At 42.7% G+C, this 14,013-nt stretch overlaps 1 protein-coding gene across 1 annotated transcript in view; it reads left to right on the top strand.

Moving 5' to 3' along the window:
• Positions 1-1,740: 1,740 nt before the first annotated feature.
• LOC126474597 (chondroitin proteoglycan 2-like) overlaps positions 1,741-14,013 on the top strand; it is a 141,396-nt gene continuing 129,123 nt past the window's right edge. The window contains exon 1 of the mRNA XM_050102072.1: positions 1,741-1,777. Coding sequence (XP_049958029.1) covers positions 1,741-1,777 — 37 coding nt within the window. The remainder of the gene's footprint in view (positions 1,778-14,013) is intronic.

Below are 14,013 nucleotides of genomic sequence, written 5' to 3' on the forward strand. Positions count from 1 at the left end.
AAAACGTCAATGTAAAACTGGATCCAGCTTTGAATTTAATAAAAAAGACCCTTGTAATTCTGGCGTGAAACCCCAAAAAAAACAATATTTTTATGATGTTTGTTATTTACTTACGTTTAAAGGGAACAAAATAGTTCGACTTCCAGTACCTACGTTTTCGAGTGGCTGCCATTTTGAAAAAACTTCTGGACATTTGATTTTCGGGATTCATGCCAAAGAGAATTTGATTCTAATTATGTACATTTGTTTAATTTTTACTGCAGACACCGAGTCGTGTGAGCCGTTTGGTTGCCCTATCGGCGAAGAGGTATTTGCGCCACCATTTTTTGCTGCATAAGCTCATAATTTTACCGGCCAAAAATCATGTATGTAGTATTTAAGATACGTACTTTCGTTTGTTAATAAAGATTTGTATGGAAAAATAATTTTTTACAGAAAAAAAGTCGACTGTGAACGTAAAATAAGGATCCGAGACTTAAAAACCCCTTGAAATCGGCCACCATTAGCTGATTTTTTCATAATTTTTATAATTTATGTTTTCGCATATATTTCTTCATTCTCTATATTACACTGTAGCTGAATATACTGGCAGTTTTATATTAATGCACTTTCGTATTAACACCTGGTTTTTCTTGCTTTTGTATTTGTTTCAAATTTCTCACCACAGTGCATATGGAGTGGGTGAAAGAGCTAAGCGAGCCACTGGACTTCGGAAAATCCATGCATCCATTGAAAAAAAAAATACTCGAATGAACTAAATCTGTTGACCTCTGTTCTGTTCTTATCAAGTTAAAAGATCCGCCGTTGTCTCCAGATGTGCACGCCACGACAAATTGATTGATAAAGACAGATGAGTGCCTTATCTCGTGGCGTTGTTTGTTCTGACGTAGAATACAGTGGCTGTGAAAGATTAAATCTGTGTCGGAAGTTCTTATGGGGTCCGGGAGATATCAAAATTGGACAATGTTGCTCAATACAGGTATCGACGACGTTATTAGCACATCGTTTTGCGAAGCTCAACCCACGCAATCTCCGCTGACGATAGAACTGACCTTCGAACTACGGGTAAACAAATCCGAGATTACGCGACAAATATACTCTGAAACAGATTCACGAAAGCCAACTGTTCCACGACCACTGTTAATCACGTCAGTCAATTCTGCTATGACTGCTATTGACCTCTACAGTTACCAACTTGAAAAAGAAAATTAACTTCAGTACCGTGTCTTGCAGGCAGTACGACCACAAAAATACAGTTAGTTTAATCTTGACGTAATGATCGTCGTACAATTTTCCGGCGGAGATACGGAAGAAGCACGTAAAACTTCACATTTCAGTACACTTATCCTCTTATTCAGACTACACTGCTGGTGGTAGTTGCGTCCTAGTGTAGAAGTGTCTCTTCCAATTCACATATGGAACTGCACATCGTTATTGGTTCACAAATTGTCGCTCTCTTGCAATCTCTATCAAATTGCATTCAGGATGAAAAGAGTTCAAACACCCGTTCAACCTCTCATATTTGAGTTCTCCACATTTTAATAAATAAGTTAATGGGAGGACCAGCCTGGTGTCCTTGAGGTAGGTTAATCGGTAATGCTCATATTATTATTGAAAATTACCCTACATCAAAATTTACACTCTTAAAATCGAGCTATATATGCATATTTCAATATGTTATATTATAAAATAATTCTGAAAACAAATTAATATAAAATATATAAAAATCAGATCAGTAACATGTACTGGTATTTCCCAGCCTACAAGGATAATGCAGGTAGGCTTGACTCCATGTGTTTTACATGGGGAAAACACATTTTCACTTTTTTTTTTTTGGAACATGTAATTATTGAAAACTGTGAAGGAGGTTAAAGACTACAAGTAGTTCTCACAAACAAATGTTACCAAAACAAGTTTTATTTTCAGAAGTTAGCCAAAAGAGTAACACAATTGAAAATTATTTCAAGCTTGTATTGAGGAATTATGAAAAATTCTAATAATCAGTCCTACTGGTTGAGTGATATTAATACGACATATTCACGCAAGCAACATATACTAAACCACAGAAAATAGAAACATGGGGATCACTAAACAACTAAAGCCTTTCAGTTCCTAATGCACCTATCTAACAGAAAGTCTACAGGGGAATCAGAAGCACTACACAGAGAATGAATTCATGTTCCACTGGTGCTACATCGAAACCATTGCTTCCCATCCTGAGCAAATACTCCACACATGTTTTCATTTTCCAGTCCTGGCAAATCGTCCATATCATCGTCACATAATTTATTTCCATCAGTGGCATCATCCTCATGAGAGTCTGAAGAAATTTCCTTGTTAAGCTCACGTGCTAGCACTGGTTTCTGCTTTTTAACGACTCTTTCCTTCAATTGTTAACGCCACTTTTAGGCGTGTCTTTGAACAGTTGCTTTAAACTTGTTTTCAGTAACGTACCTCCTCTTTTTGGATTACTCACTGATTTCTTTTCAGCAGCCACTTGAAATTCAACTTTTTTGGGTTTGTAGGCCAGAATCTTTGACTTTTGTTTCTCTGTTTATTTTCTTGGTTTTGCCTTTGTGCCACTGGTAGAAGGAAGTGGCATCAGGTCTCCAAAAGTCACAGAGTTACTGGGGTCTTGGGGTTCTTTGGATCCTCCAGCTTCTTGGTTTGGTTCTGCACTGGACATCGTATTTGTTGAATCTAAGGGTAAAACCACTGTGTTATCATTCTCAATTTATGGAACAGATACATTTGGTCTGTCTACAAACATGTCCGTAGCACAAAAGGCGTCATCAGTAAAGACATTCGGAATGAATGGATATGTCCCCGTAGCTTTGATCCAGATACAGCCTACAGCCACTGTGGTTGTTGATACTCATGAATTCGCCTGATTAAAACGACCAGGTAAGTCATAAGTGATCCTTACAAGCTTGTGCATTTTCATATGAAGACCACATTCCTTTTTGAAAGCTTCTTTCATACTTGAGTAGAAAGTTACACACGGAAGTTGCAATCTGTGTCAACAGTGGGGTGATAAGAAGACCATAATAACTGCATTACTTTTCCATAACGTATAGGACTGCAAAGTTGCGTGGCTGTTGTGATTGTGTAGTATCAACAGTATAGGACTTTGGATTCAAGATTTTCTTGTAGATAGAACTCAACACATCGCTCTTAACGGAACTAAATCGACAGATGTAAAGGTAATATCCGGACTACCACAGGGAAGTGTGATAGGACCGTTGCTGTTTACAGTATGTATAAATGATCTAGTAGAAAGCGTCAGATACTCTTTAATGCTATTCGCAGATGATGCAGTTGTCTATACCAAAGTAGCAACGCCAGAAGACAGTAACAATTTGCAGAGCGACCTGCAGAGAATTAATGAATGGTGCAGGCTCTAGCAGCTAACCCTGAACGTAAATAAATGTGACATATTGCGCATACATAGGAAAAGAAATTCACTACTGTAGAGCTACATTATTAATGACAAACAGCTAGAGACAGCGTCTGCCGTAAAATATCTAGGCGTGACTATCCAGAGCGGCCTTACGTGGAATGACCATATGAAACAGATAGTGGGAAAAGCATACACCAGACTCAGATTCATAGAAAGAATCTTAAGAAAATGTAACTCATCCACGAAAGAAGGGGCTTACAAAGCGCTTGTTCGCTCGATTTTTGAGTATTGTTCATCTATCAGGGATCCCTATCTGGTAGGACTGATAGAGGAGATAGAAGAGATCCATAGAAGAGCGGCGTGTTTCGTTACGGGATCGTTTAGCTGGCGAGAGAGAGTCACGGAGATGCTAATCAAACTCCATTGGCAGACGTTACAAGAGAGGCGTTGTGCATCACGGAGAGATTTATTACTGAACTTTCGGGACAGTACTTTTCAGGAGGAGTCGGAAAACAGATTACGTCCCCCCACATACATCATGCTTATTTACCACGAGCAGAAAACTCTAGAAATTAGAGCCAATACAGAAGCTTATCTACAATCATTGTTCCCAACCACTATCCTCGGGTGGAACAGGGTTGGAGGGATCAGATAGTGATACCGAAAGTACCCTCCACCACACACCATTAGGTGATGTAGATGTTGATGTAGACTTTGAAGGTTTGCTTGGGAGTGATGGATAAAGTGCTTCAACCAAGTAAAGAACAACACCTCGTTAGCTCAACCTGTCGGTGAGCATTCGCATAGAGCACAAGGCGGGCCATCTTTCTTTAGCAAGGGGCTCATCCGGCTTCGAAAATAAATAAATATTGGAGGAACGAAACTTCCTGCCGTATTCACACCACGTATCACAGTCACCAACTCTCCTCTCTCCCAGTTGGTCACTGAGTCGACCCTTTTCCTATCTTTACTGGCAACTAATGTTATGGGGTCTTGTGCTGTTGTGATACCAGTTTCACCTGTACTGTACATGCGATACGGTTTGAAACCGGTCGCGGAAAACACTTTTTCCAAGTTGAAAAATATTTCTGCATGTGATCACGGTTGAATCCTGTGATTCTGTTAATACTAATGGATTCGGGTTTTCTGATGCTTACGGTTGTATTTCGCTTCAGAAAGCCATCAAACCAATCATTTTGAGAAAACCTGTGTATTGTGTTCTCTCTCTCTGTTTAGCTAACTCGAAAGCTGTTCTTCGTACTTCCTTTGCATACAGATCGTCAAAAAATCCGATAACAACCTTATCCTGTCGGTAAGTCCTTCTCCTTATTCTTGAATAAAAGTGGCACTACGTCCCAGATGAGGTTTAATTGCTTTATTTTTCTTCCTACGTTATTGTAAAGTGCTAAGTGAGATACTCAGCAATCTGCTTGTCTACTAATGGAATTATCTTCGCAATTCCCAATAAAATTCAATGCATTTTTAAAGGCTTCTTTGATCCAACTTCCCCGATTCGTGTTTCTTTTTCATGTTCTTGGCATTTGTAACAGGGCAACGCAGGTAATTAAAATAAGGCATACTTTTATTTCTATTGAAAATAAATATTTGACTACATGTTAGTGACCACTCATTACTTCCTACCGTGGCTACCTGTTTGTAAAGTTTGAAAACGTAATCTTTGAAGTTTATAGATTATTATCTAAAATACTTGTATAATACAGTAAACTAAGCCTTGTGAAATACTAGTATTTATGGAATGTAATGTAGTGAAGACATTCTGAAGCAAGTGGAACGTACAGTGGTTAGAAAACAGTTGGAAATTAGAGCAGACGCACGTTAAAACATTCTCCAAGAACAACTGCACAACAAATGACCGAGTAAAGTCGTTGCTCGAAACTTTAGTTCACCAAACTGGTGTGAAGAGCGCAGCACCAACCACAGCTCTTCCAGACGAAAATAACAGCTGAAAATCACCCTACCTTGGCTACCTCTCTACTGGGGATACCCCAAACTCCTCAACCTTCTTTGCCATTCGAAGTATTATTATCGCCTCCCGAAATTAGATATGTTTTGCAACAATATACTGTATACAGTTGGTTCTCTTTGGACTGCAATGCCAGCTTGCGTATTCGCTGGCATAGACTGGCCAACAACGTATCGATTGTGAATCTTATACTCAGTAAGTTCGAATGCCGCAGAGAAACAATTCCAGCTGCCACCCAAGGGTTCTTCCAGGGGTCGACATAATCGTATCTGAGGAATGATGTCAGTGCCAAAGACAAACAAGGAAAAAACACCAACTGAACAGATCTTGAAGGCCAGCGGTAGTGACCAGCCGCCGTGTCATACTCAGCCTTAGGCGCCACCGGATACGGATACGGAGAGTCATATGGTCAACATACCGCTCTCCCGGCCGTTGTCAGTTTTCGTAACCGGAGCCGCTACTTCTCGCTTGGCCTCGCAAGGGCTGAGTGCACTCCACTTGCCAACAGCACTCAGCAGATCCGAACAGTGACCCACCCAAGTGCTAGCCAAGTCCAACGGCATTTAACTTCGGTGATCTGACGGGAACTGGTGTTACCACTGCGGCAAGGCCGTTGGCCCGTACAAAACACTTCTTCAACCAAATATTGGAGAGAATACCGCATCATTGCCAAAGGTATATGCAGATAAAGGACACCATACAAATGCTAACTGTTTTGATTTCTTGGAAGCTTTTATAACTAATTTTAAAAATATATCTTATGTTTAAGAATTATTCTAATTACAATTTGAGGATACTGCTGTATGCCACATGTCATGTGCTTAAGCTCTACCTTGTTCTGTAACCCTTCTGATGCCATGTCCAGAAATACTCTTTCATTTTTTGCCCATCTTAGCTTGTGGGTATTTGTGTAGCTGCCTGAAAGAACATTTCTTCTAAAAAAGTGGCAGTTACTGACAACACTAATCAAGGCAGACGTGTGGTTGTTCTTACCACATGCAAAGTCATTTTTAATATGCATTATATGCATGTAACATTTACAAAGTTACAGGTACCTGAAGATGGGAGCTTTCCCTTAAATCGTGCAATACTGATATCTATAAATAAATTATTCAGTAATGGATCATTAAGCTTATTGAGACATTGTGCATGACAACTCTACAGGATGTCCCAGGAGGAACGGTTAATATTCATTTGAAGCAAAAAGACTCTGTAAGGTCGTAAGCACTATTCCGAATGTATTCTGAGATAGGACACTTTTAACGAAGATTGTTATTTATTTCCTGTATTTTTAAGAAACTGTCAAGTTTACACATGCACACGTGTATAACAGTTAGTAAACATTGCAACATGCGTTTTACAACGTATCAATTGAAAAATACGTATTTGTAACACATTCGCCTCGAAACGTTAGCATACTACAGTTGCTGCACAGTCTACAATAAATTTTTGGATATCCCACCGCCAGTTTCTGTGATTTCGTATACTCTTGGGACGACGTGTTGTGTTGATTGACTGAGTGACTCTGCACGTTCCCTTATAAATCTAATGTCGTAAGCTCTGGCGATGGTGGTGGCCGGTTAATTGTGCTACCACGACCAGTCCAGAAATTAGTGTAAGTGCGACTGAGATGCTCCCTCATACGTCTGGTAAAACGTGGAGGGGCCCATTAAACCGGAAGTACATTTGAGTCTACAACGCCAAGGGTGTTCAACAAACGAATTTTCCAAAAAATGCAAGTAATTCTGTCCCGCCGTCCATTCACACATCAGACGTTGATCGAGAAATGAACTCAGAAACTGGTTTCCACTTTAGCGTGTGGATTTTCCTGCGACCGTGTATTTTCTTGAGACCATAGGTGATTATTACGTGTTTTGTTGATTCCGCTACGCGTAACCGTGGCTTCATCAATGAGCAATATTAATGGAACCATATGACGATTGATATTTAACCAATGAGTTCAAGTTGGTGTGGCATTATTGCAAATGTGAGGATTGTGAACACGTTCTGTGTGAAATGAGTACAAGTTTTCCGCACGAAACTTTCGTCATTGTGTGTTTTGGCGGGACATTGGTACGTGCAGAAAGTCACCGTGTGCTGGTTGTAGACTACGTTGCAGCATTTCAACAACGTGTTGTATTGCTGCATATGTTGTTGAACTACATTTTCAGAAGAAAAATGGGATCTTAACAGAATACCAGTTCCACACATTGTGCTGCAGACTTTGGTAAACACTCTAAGATCAGGGAATCGACGTGTCGAAAAGCGCTGAACGGTATTCTTCGACAGCAGCTGGAGCACTACTCTCAGAGACGCCGTAAACATACTCCAAATCTGCATGTTCTCCAGACGTATGTCATTTCAGCCAGCGTATGTACAAACACAGTTTACCGATGCTTCTGCATGATACACTCTCGTCCCTCGCAGTGCTTCACTCAGAGCACACCATTGACAATTCGGCATTCAACTGCCTGGTATGGTGGCAGGAAGATATTGTGAGCAAAGAGGTTGAATGCAACGACATAGGTAGTGCTGGAATAAAACGTCAAAGACGCTGGGTGGGTAAGACGCTTACACGCGCGGCACTAGTCCAAAAACAAATGCATAAGGGGCGATCAAAAAGTTTGAGGGCGTTGTTGCAGCGAATATGCAACGTAGGGCGAGTCCGGTACGGGTATATAAGCACCGAAATGCACGCAAGGGATCAGTGTGGCATTCATATATTTCCGACGTGCGTACGGTAAATGTGGGAACATGAGCTATGGCGACGTTATTACCAAATGCGTCCAAACAAGACAACGCCCTCTTATTTTTTTCTTGGCAAGCGATGGACAAAGTCCAGTACATATCGATCGGAGAACGAAGAATGTGTTTGGAGCAACACGTCTGTCGGAAATAGTCGTAGTGGAATGATGCAACAAAGTGTTGTTGTTTCATGAAAACACACCTCCCCATATTGCAAATGTAACGCAAAAGCTATGCCAACACAAGTAGGAGACGCTTGAGCACGCGCCCTATGCTTTTGATCTCTCTCCCCCCCCCCCCCCCCCCCTTGCTGTTATCACGCTTTCTCCGCTCGTTGGTAGCATACTGCGTCTTCTACACGTCCACCGCGGCGCTTGGGGTCACAGCGTCGAGATGGGCGTATAAGAACCTGAAACCAGTCGTGTGTTAAATAAAAAGAACCTTACAACTGTAGCAGTATTTTCTACTTCTGGTCTTAAAAAAGGTCTTGAAGGGTCGACGATTCCTGTTGGGCGAGGATGTGCAGCAGACAGTTTTCAAGCAGCAGGACACAGTGTGTTACCAAACGGGTATCTTGAATCTGGTGCGTCGATGGGATGATTTCCTCAATGCTCATGGCGATTTGGCCTTATCTGCGTACCGATTCTGGACTATAATGCCTTCGAACGGGATCTTCTGGATCGCCCATTATGTATTAAATGTGTTCTTTCTCGGAATTAATTCGGGGTAAGGCATATGACCATCAAAAGTAATTTGCTTCAAATAAGCGTTCCTGTCATATCCCTGAATACTGACAATTCCACGAGGGACATCCTCTACAATAATAAATACATACGAAATAATCCTCCAGTAGGACACTTCCTCGATTCAAACTGTAAACTCAATTCCTGTGTTTACTATCAAAAACAGTCTTGATCACAATTTATTTATTACAGTGACCGGTTTCGACCACTGCTGTGGTCATCTTCAGACCAATGAGTAAGAACGTCCTTCTGCTTGAGAATCACTGCTCCAGCAGAAGGAGGTTTCTGTTCATTGGTGTGAAGATGACCACAGTAGTGGTCGAAGCCGGTCACTGTAATAAATAAATTGTGTTCAAGACTGTTTTTGACAGTAATTATTTGTAACACATTGATCACTGTTCACTCCCATAATGTATTCAAAAGTAATCAGTTCCTGCGTAATTTGACGAATATGCGGATGAAGTTTAGCATTTCCTCTGCACGTAAAGTCAGCGGTGATTTAAGGTAAAAGGAATACAAGCCGCAGCTCGGGGCGCCAATCTGAGAGAGGCACCAGAGGCGGCGAAATTGACACGGCAGAAAATGTACAAGGGAAATGAAGGGAGGTGTGACGCTTCTGAAAAACATTCCACGAACCGACCCTGCGTACAGTCACTCAAGTTGAACATTATCCAGTTTACGTAAATGAATTGTGATTCCGCTGCCCAGTTTTTAGCTAAAATAATGATAAGTAGTGAGAAAGCTACCGTGAAGCATTGCATCAACAACTGCAGGCTGGTAGCCGCACATGTGGGTCAGAATAACATACATGTTAGGGGACTGTGAGACGAGACTAGCTGAGATCAACATAAAACTGCACCACACAGTGGTAATGACGTAGCAGGTGGGCCGATGCCACAACACCAGGACAAGTCTCTTGCAATGTGCAGTGTGACGATGGTGCAGGTTGTAGTGGAACAAATGCACCTCAGAGAAATATAAATATGTCTGAGTTTTAAGGCAGAGGCATTCTTGCTGTTGCACTTCTCTCCTCGCCGGAGTCCTGTAGCACCGCCACGATGCCATGACGAGCCATGCTGGTTAGCTAGACGGCTCGGCATCACCAGCACCAGCCATGAGTTTGAGAACCGGCTGCACCAGCCATCACCAGCGCTAGGCTTCTCACACAGTGCCACCACAGTCCTACCCAACTTGCCGTCTGTGTTTGCTTATATCAGCGCTGAGTTCCTAGTGGGACTTAGTACCTCAGCACCAGCCACCATCCAACTCCTGCCAGAGAGCAGCAAGTTGAAGCCAGTGCACAGCCCGTCGACACACTGGCAGGGCAAACATGTGCGGAACCAAGGGGCCACCGAGGGAGTAAGACGGAAGGCCTACGAGAAAGCCAGGCCGCGGCGCATACGTCACGAAGGTAGACCTCCGCTCGCTCGCTCGCTCGATCAACTCATCAGACAAACTACGTTTCTGCACATGTTAACTGGCAACTAGGTGTGTACGTACAAACGAGAAATGCATCTTCTGCTGGAATCCGCTGTTATGGAGTCTTACTGTTATTAATCCTACAATGATCGGAAGTCCATAGCCCTAATTATAATTCGTAACGGCTGTATTGAGGTACAAATTAAACCATCAACATCATCATCATTTAAGACTGATTATGCCTTTCAGCGTTCAGTCTGGAGCATAGTCCCCCTTATAAAATACCTCCATGATCTCCTATTCAGTGTTAACATTGGTGCCTCTTCTGATGTTAAGCCTATTTCAAAATCATTCTTAACCGAATCCAGGTACCTTCTCCTTGGTCTACCCCGAATCCTATCCTCTACTGCTGAACCCATGAGTCTCTTGGGTAACCTTTCTTCTCCCATGCGTGTAACATGACCCCACCGTCTAAGCATGTTCGCCCTGACTGCTACGTCTATAGAGTTCATTCCCAGTTTTTCTTTGATTTCCTCAATGTGGACACCCTCCTGCCATTGTTCCCATCTACTAGTACCTGCAATCATCCTAGCTACTTTCATATCCGTAACCTCAACCTTATTGATAAGGTAACCTGAATCCACCCAGCTTCCGCTCCCATACAACAAAGTTGGTCGAAAGATTGAACGGTGCACAGATAACTTAGTCTTGGCACTGCATTCCTTCTTGCAGAAGAGAGTAGATCGTAGCTGAGCGCTCACTGCATTAGCTTTGCTACACCTCGCTTCCAGTTCTTTCCCTATGTTGCTATCCTGTGAGAATATGCATCCTAAGTATTTGAAACCGTCCACCTGTTCTAATTTTGTTCCACCTATTTCGCACTCAATCTGTTTATATCTCTTTCCCACTGACATTGCTTTCGTTTTGGAGATGCTAATCTTCGTACCATAGTCCTTACATTCCTGATCTAGCTCTGAAATATTACTTTGCAAACTCTCAATCGAATCTGCCATCACAACTAAGTCACCCGCATATGCGAGACTGCTTATTTTGTGTTCACATATCTTAATCTCACCCAGGCAGTCTATTGTTTTCAACATATGACCCATAAATAATATGAACAACAGTGGAGACAGGTTGCAGCCTTGTCTTACCCCTGTAACTACCCTGAACCATGAACTCAATATAGCGTCAACTCTAACTGCTGCCTGACTATCCATGTAAAGACCTTTAATTGCTTGCAGAAGTTTGCCTCCTATTCCATAATCTCATAGAACAGACAATAACTTCCTCCTAGGAACGCGGTCATATGCCTTTTCTAGATCTATAAAGCATAGATACAATTCCCTGTTCCGCTCGTAACACTTCTCCATAAAAAACAAATTAAAATCATGACAAAATGATTATCAGTTGCTTAAGGCACCACTTCTTGTATGAAATGAGGACGGTTAAGTAGAAGAGACTAAATGCTATAAACAAGCCGTTATACCATTTATATCGAGTATTGATCTTAAATTAAATTTTGTTGTAGTACTGTTAATCAGAAAGACTTCACAACAGCAGATTCCAGTAGAAGATGCGATTCTCCTTAGTACGTACACGCCCAGCTGCGAGTTAACAGGTCTAGAAATGCATTTTGTCTGCTTAGCTGAGCGAGCGAGCGAGGTCAGGCCTACCTTCGTGACATACGCGTCGCGGCCTGTCTTTCTCGTGGGCCTCCGCGCGGGGTAGCCGTGCGGTGTAGGGCGTATTGTCACGGTCCGCGTGGCTCCCTCCGTCGGACGTTCGAGTCCTCCTTCGGGCATGGGTGTGTGTGTTGTCCTTACCGTAATTTAGTTTAAGTTAGACTAAGTAGTGCGTAAGCTTAGGGACCGATGACCTCAGCAGTTGGGTCCCATAAGACTTTACCACAAATTTCTAATTTTCTTGGGCCTCGGTAAGACGCCATTAACATCACAGCCGTATCCTCAAGAGCCCGCCAGCCTACCACGGGTCTTCCGTCAGCATTGCAGGGAGTCCACGCCACATCCAGGGTCGAAGCCACCACCCACACAGCAGTACCGGTCAGGGAAACCGATTGTGGACTGGGAGTTCCCCATTCAGGGAAGTTCGGCCCCCGAGGGCACGTACTTATTGCTTTCGATGCCACATTGGGCGGCTTGCGCGTCGGAGATGGAGATGAAATGATGAGGACAACACAACACCCAGTCCGTGAGCGGAGAAAATTTCCTGCCCCAGCCAGAAATCGAACCCGGGCCCCTTGGTGTGGCATTCTGCCGCTCTGACCACTCAGCTAACGGGGCAGACTTGGTCCTCTCGAGCCGATGCGCAACGTTTGGAAGCAAAATAGCACATGACGGAGGAAGAAAGAAAGACATGAAAAGCTGTCTTCTACAGGGAAAGAGACCGTTCCTGTCCAAGGGAATTTTTCCAGGCTTGAACTTCCGCCTTAATCTCAGGAAGAAATTTCCTGAATTGTATGTATTGAGAGCAGTTTTGTCTGAAAGTGTATCAGGGACTGTGAGGAAAGTGGAAAAGAAGAAAAGCGAAGTGTTTAAAATGTAGTGCTGTAGAATGATGTTGAAAATTAGGTGGTCTAAAAAGATAATAAATGAGGAAGTTCTTTGCAGAATCTGTGAAGAAAGGAGCATGTGGACCACACTGAAGAAAAGAAGGGCAGAATGATAGGACATCAAGGCACAACTCCCATAGTACTAGATGGAGCTGTAGGCGGTATAAACAGCCAGGGAAGACACGGATTTGAAAACAACAAAAAATCAATTGATGTCGTAGGGAGCAAGAGCTATTTTGAGATGAAGAAGTTGGCACAAGGGAGGCTGCACCAGACCATTCAGAAAACTGATGACTCAACCAAAAGAAAGTGTTTTCTGAGGCGAAAATTGAGATTTAGCCCAGCATTTCTATTCGCTAGCATGGATCCCCCTGAAAACCAGATTGGCCTGTTTACCATGCCAACCGTCGTTAATCCACAATACGAATTCGATCCACTTCTAGCTGACCAGCAGTCTCGCAAGCTGCCGTTTCGCATTACGCCTTACGAACAGGTCTCTTCACAGCATGTCCGAAGAAACAGAATTCATCTGGAAACGATTTATGGGTTGGCTGTGTTCTTTACACGACTTTCAGTTCTATCATACGTCCAATGTGGTCCAAATTAGCAGTAGTTTAGGTTGCTATCATAGGCGTCTACAAAGGGAGGCCAGCGGAGACACTTTGCCCCCGCCCTCACCTTGGAATCTGGATACAATGTTTTTCAGTGTTTATATTCATACATCGAGTGGATAACCACCAGTTCTCTGAGATATAATACGTTTCAGTGCCACCTATAAAATTTAGTTCTTATTGTATGACATGTCTCGAAACTGATCACCTCATTTGTCAATTATATTAAAAATAATTGCTCAATGACTATGATGATGATGATGAGATCCCATACTCCGGGGAGCGTAGGAGGACGATGCGAAAGACCCACACCGCCGACTAGGCGAGGTCCTGGCGGAGGTGGTTTGCCATTGCCTTCCTCCGACCGTAATGGGGATGAATGATGATCATGAAGACGATACAACCCCACCCAGTCATCGCGAGGCTGGAAAAATCCCTGACCCCGCCGGGAATCGAACCCGGGACCCCGTGCGCGGGAAGCGAGAACGCTACCGTATTTTTTTTTACCTCATTTTGCTCTATATTGGTCGATGAATTTG

Source organism: Schistocerca serialis, chromosome 4 (genome assembly GCF_023864345.2).
Source record: "Schistocerca serialis cubense isolate TAMUIC-IGC-003099 chromosome 4, iqSchSeri2.2, whole genome shotgun sequence".
In the NCBI taxonomy this organism is placed as follows: Eukaryota; Metazoa; Arthropoda; class Insecta; order Orthoptera; family Acrididae; genus Schistocerca; species Schistocerca serialis.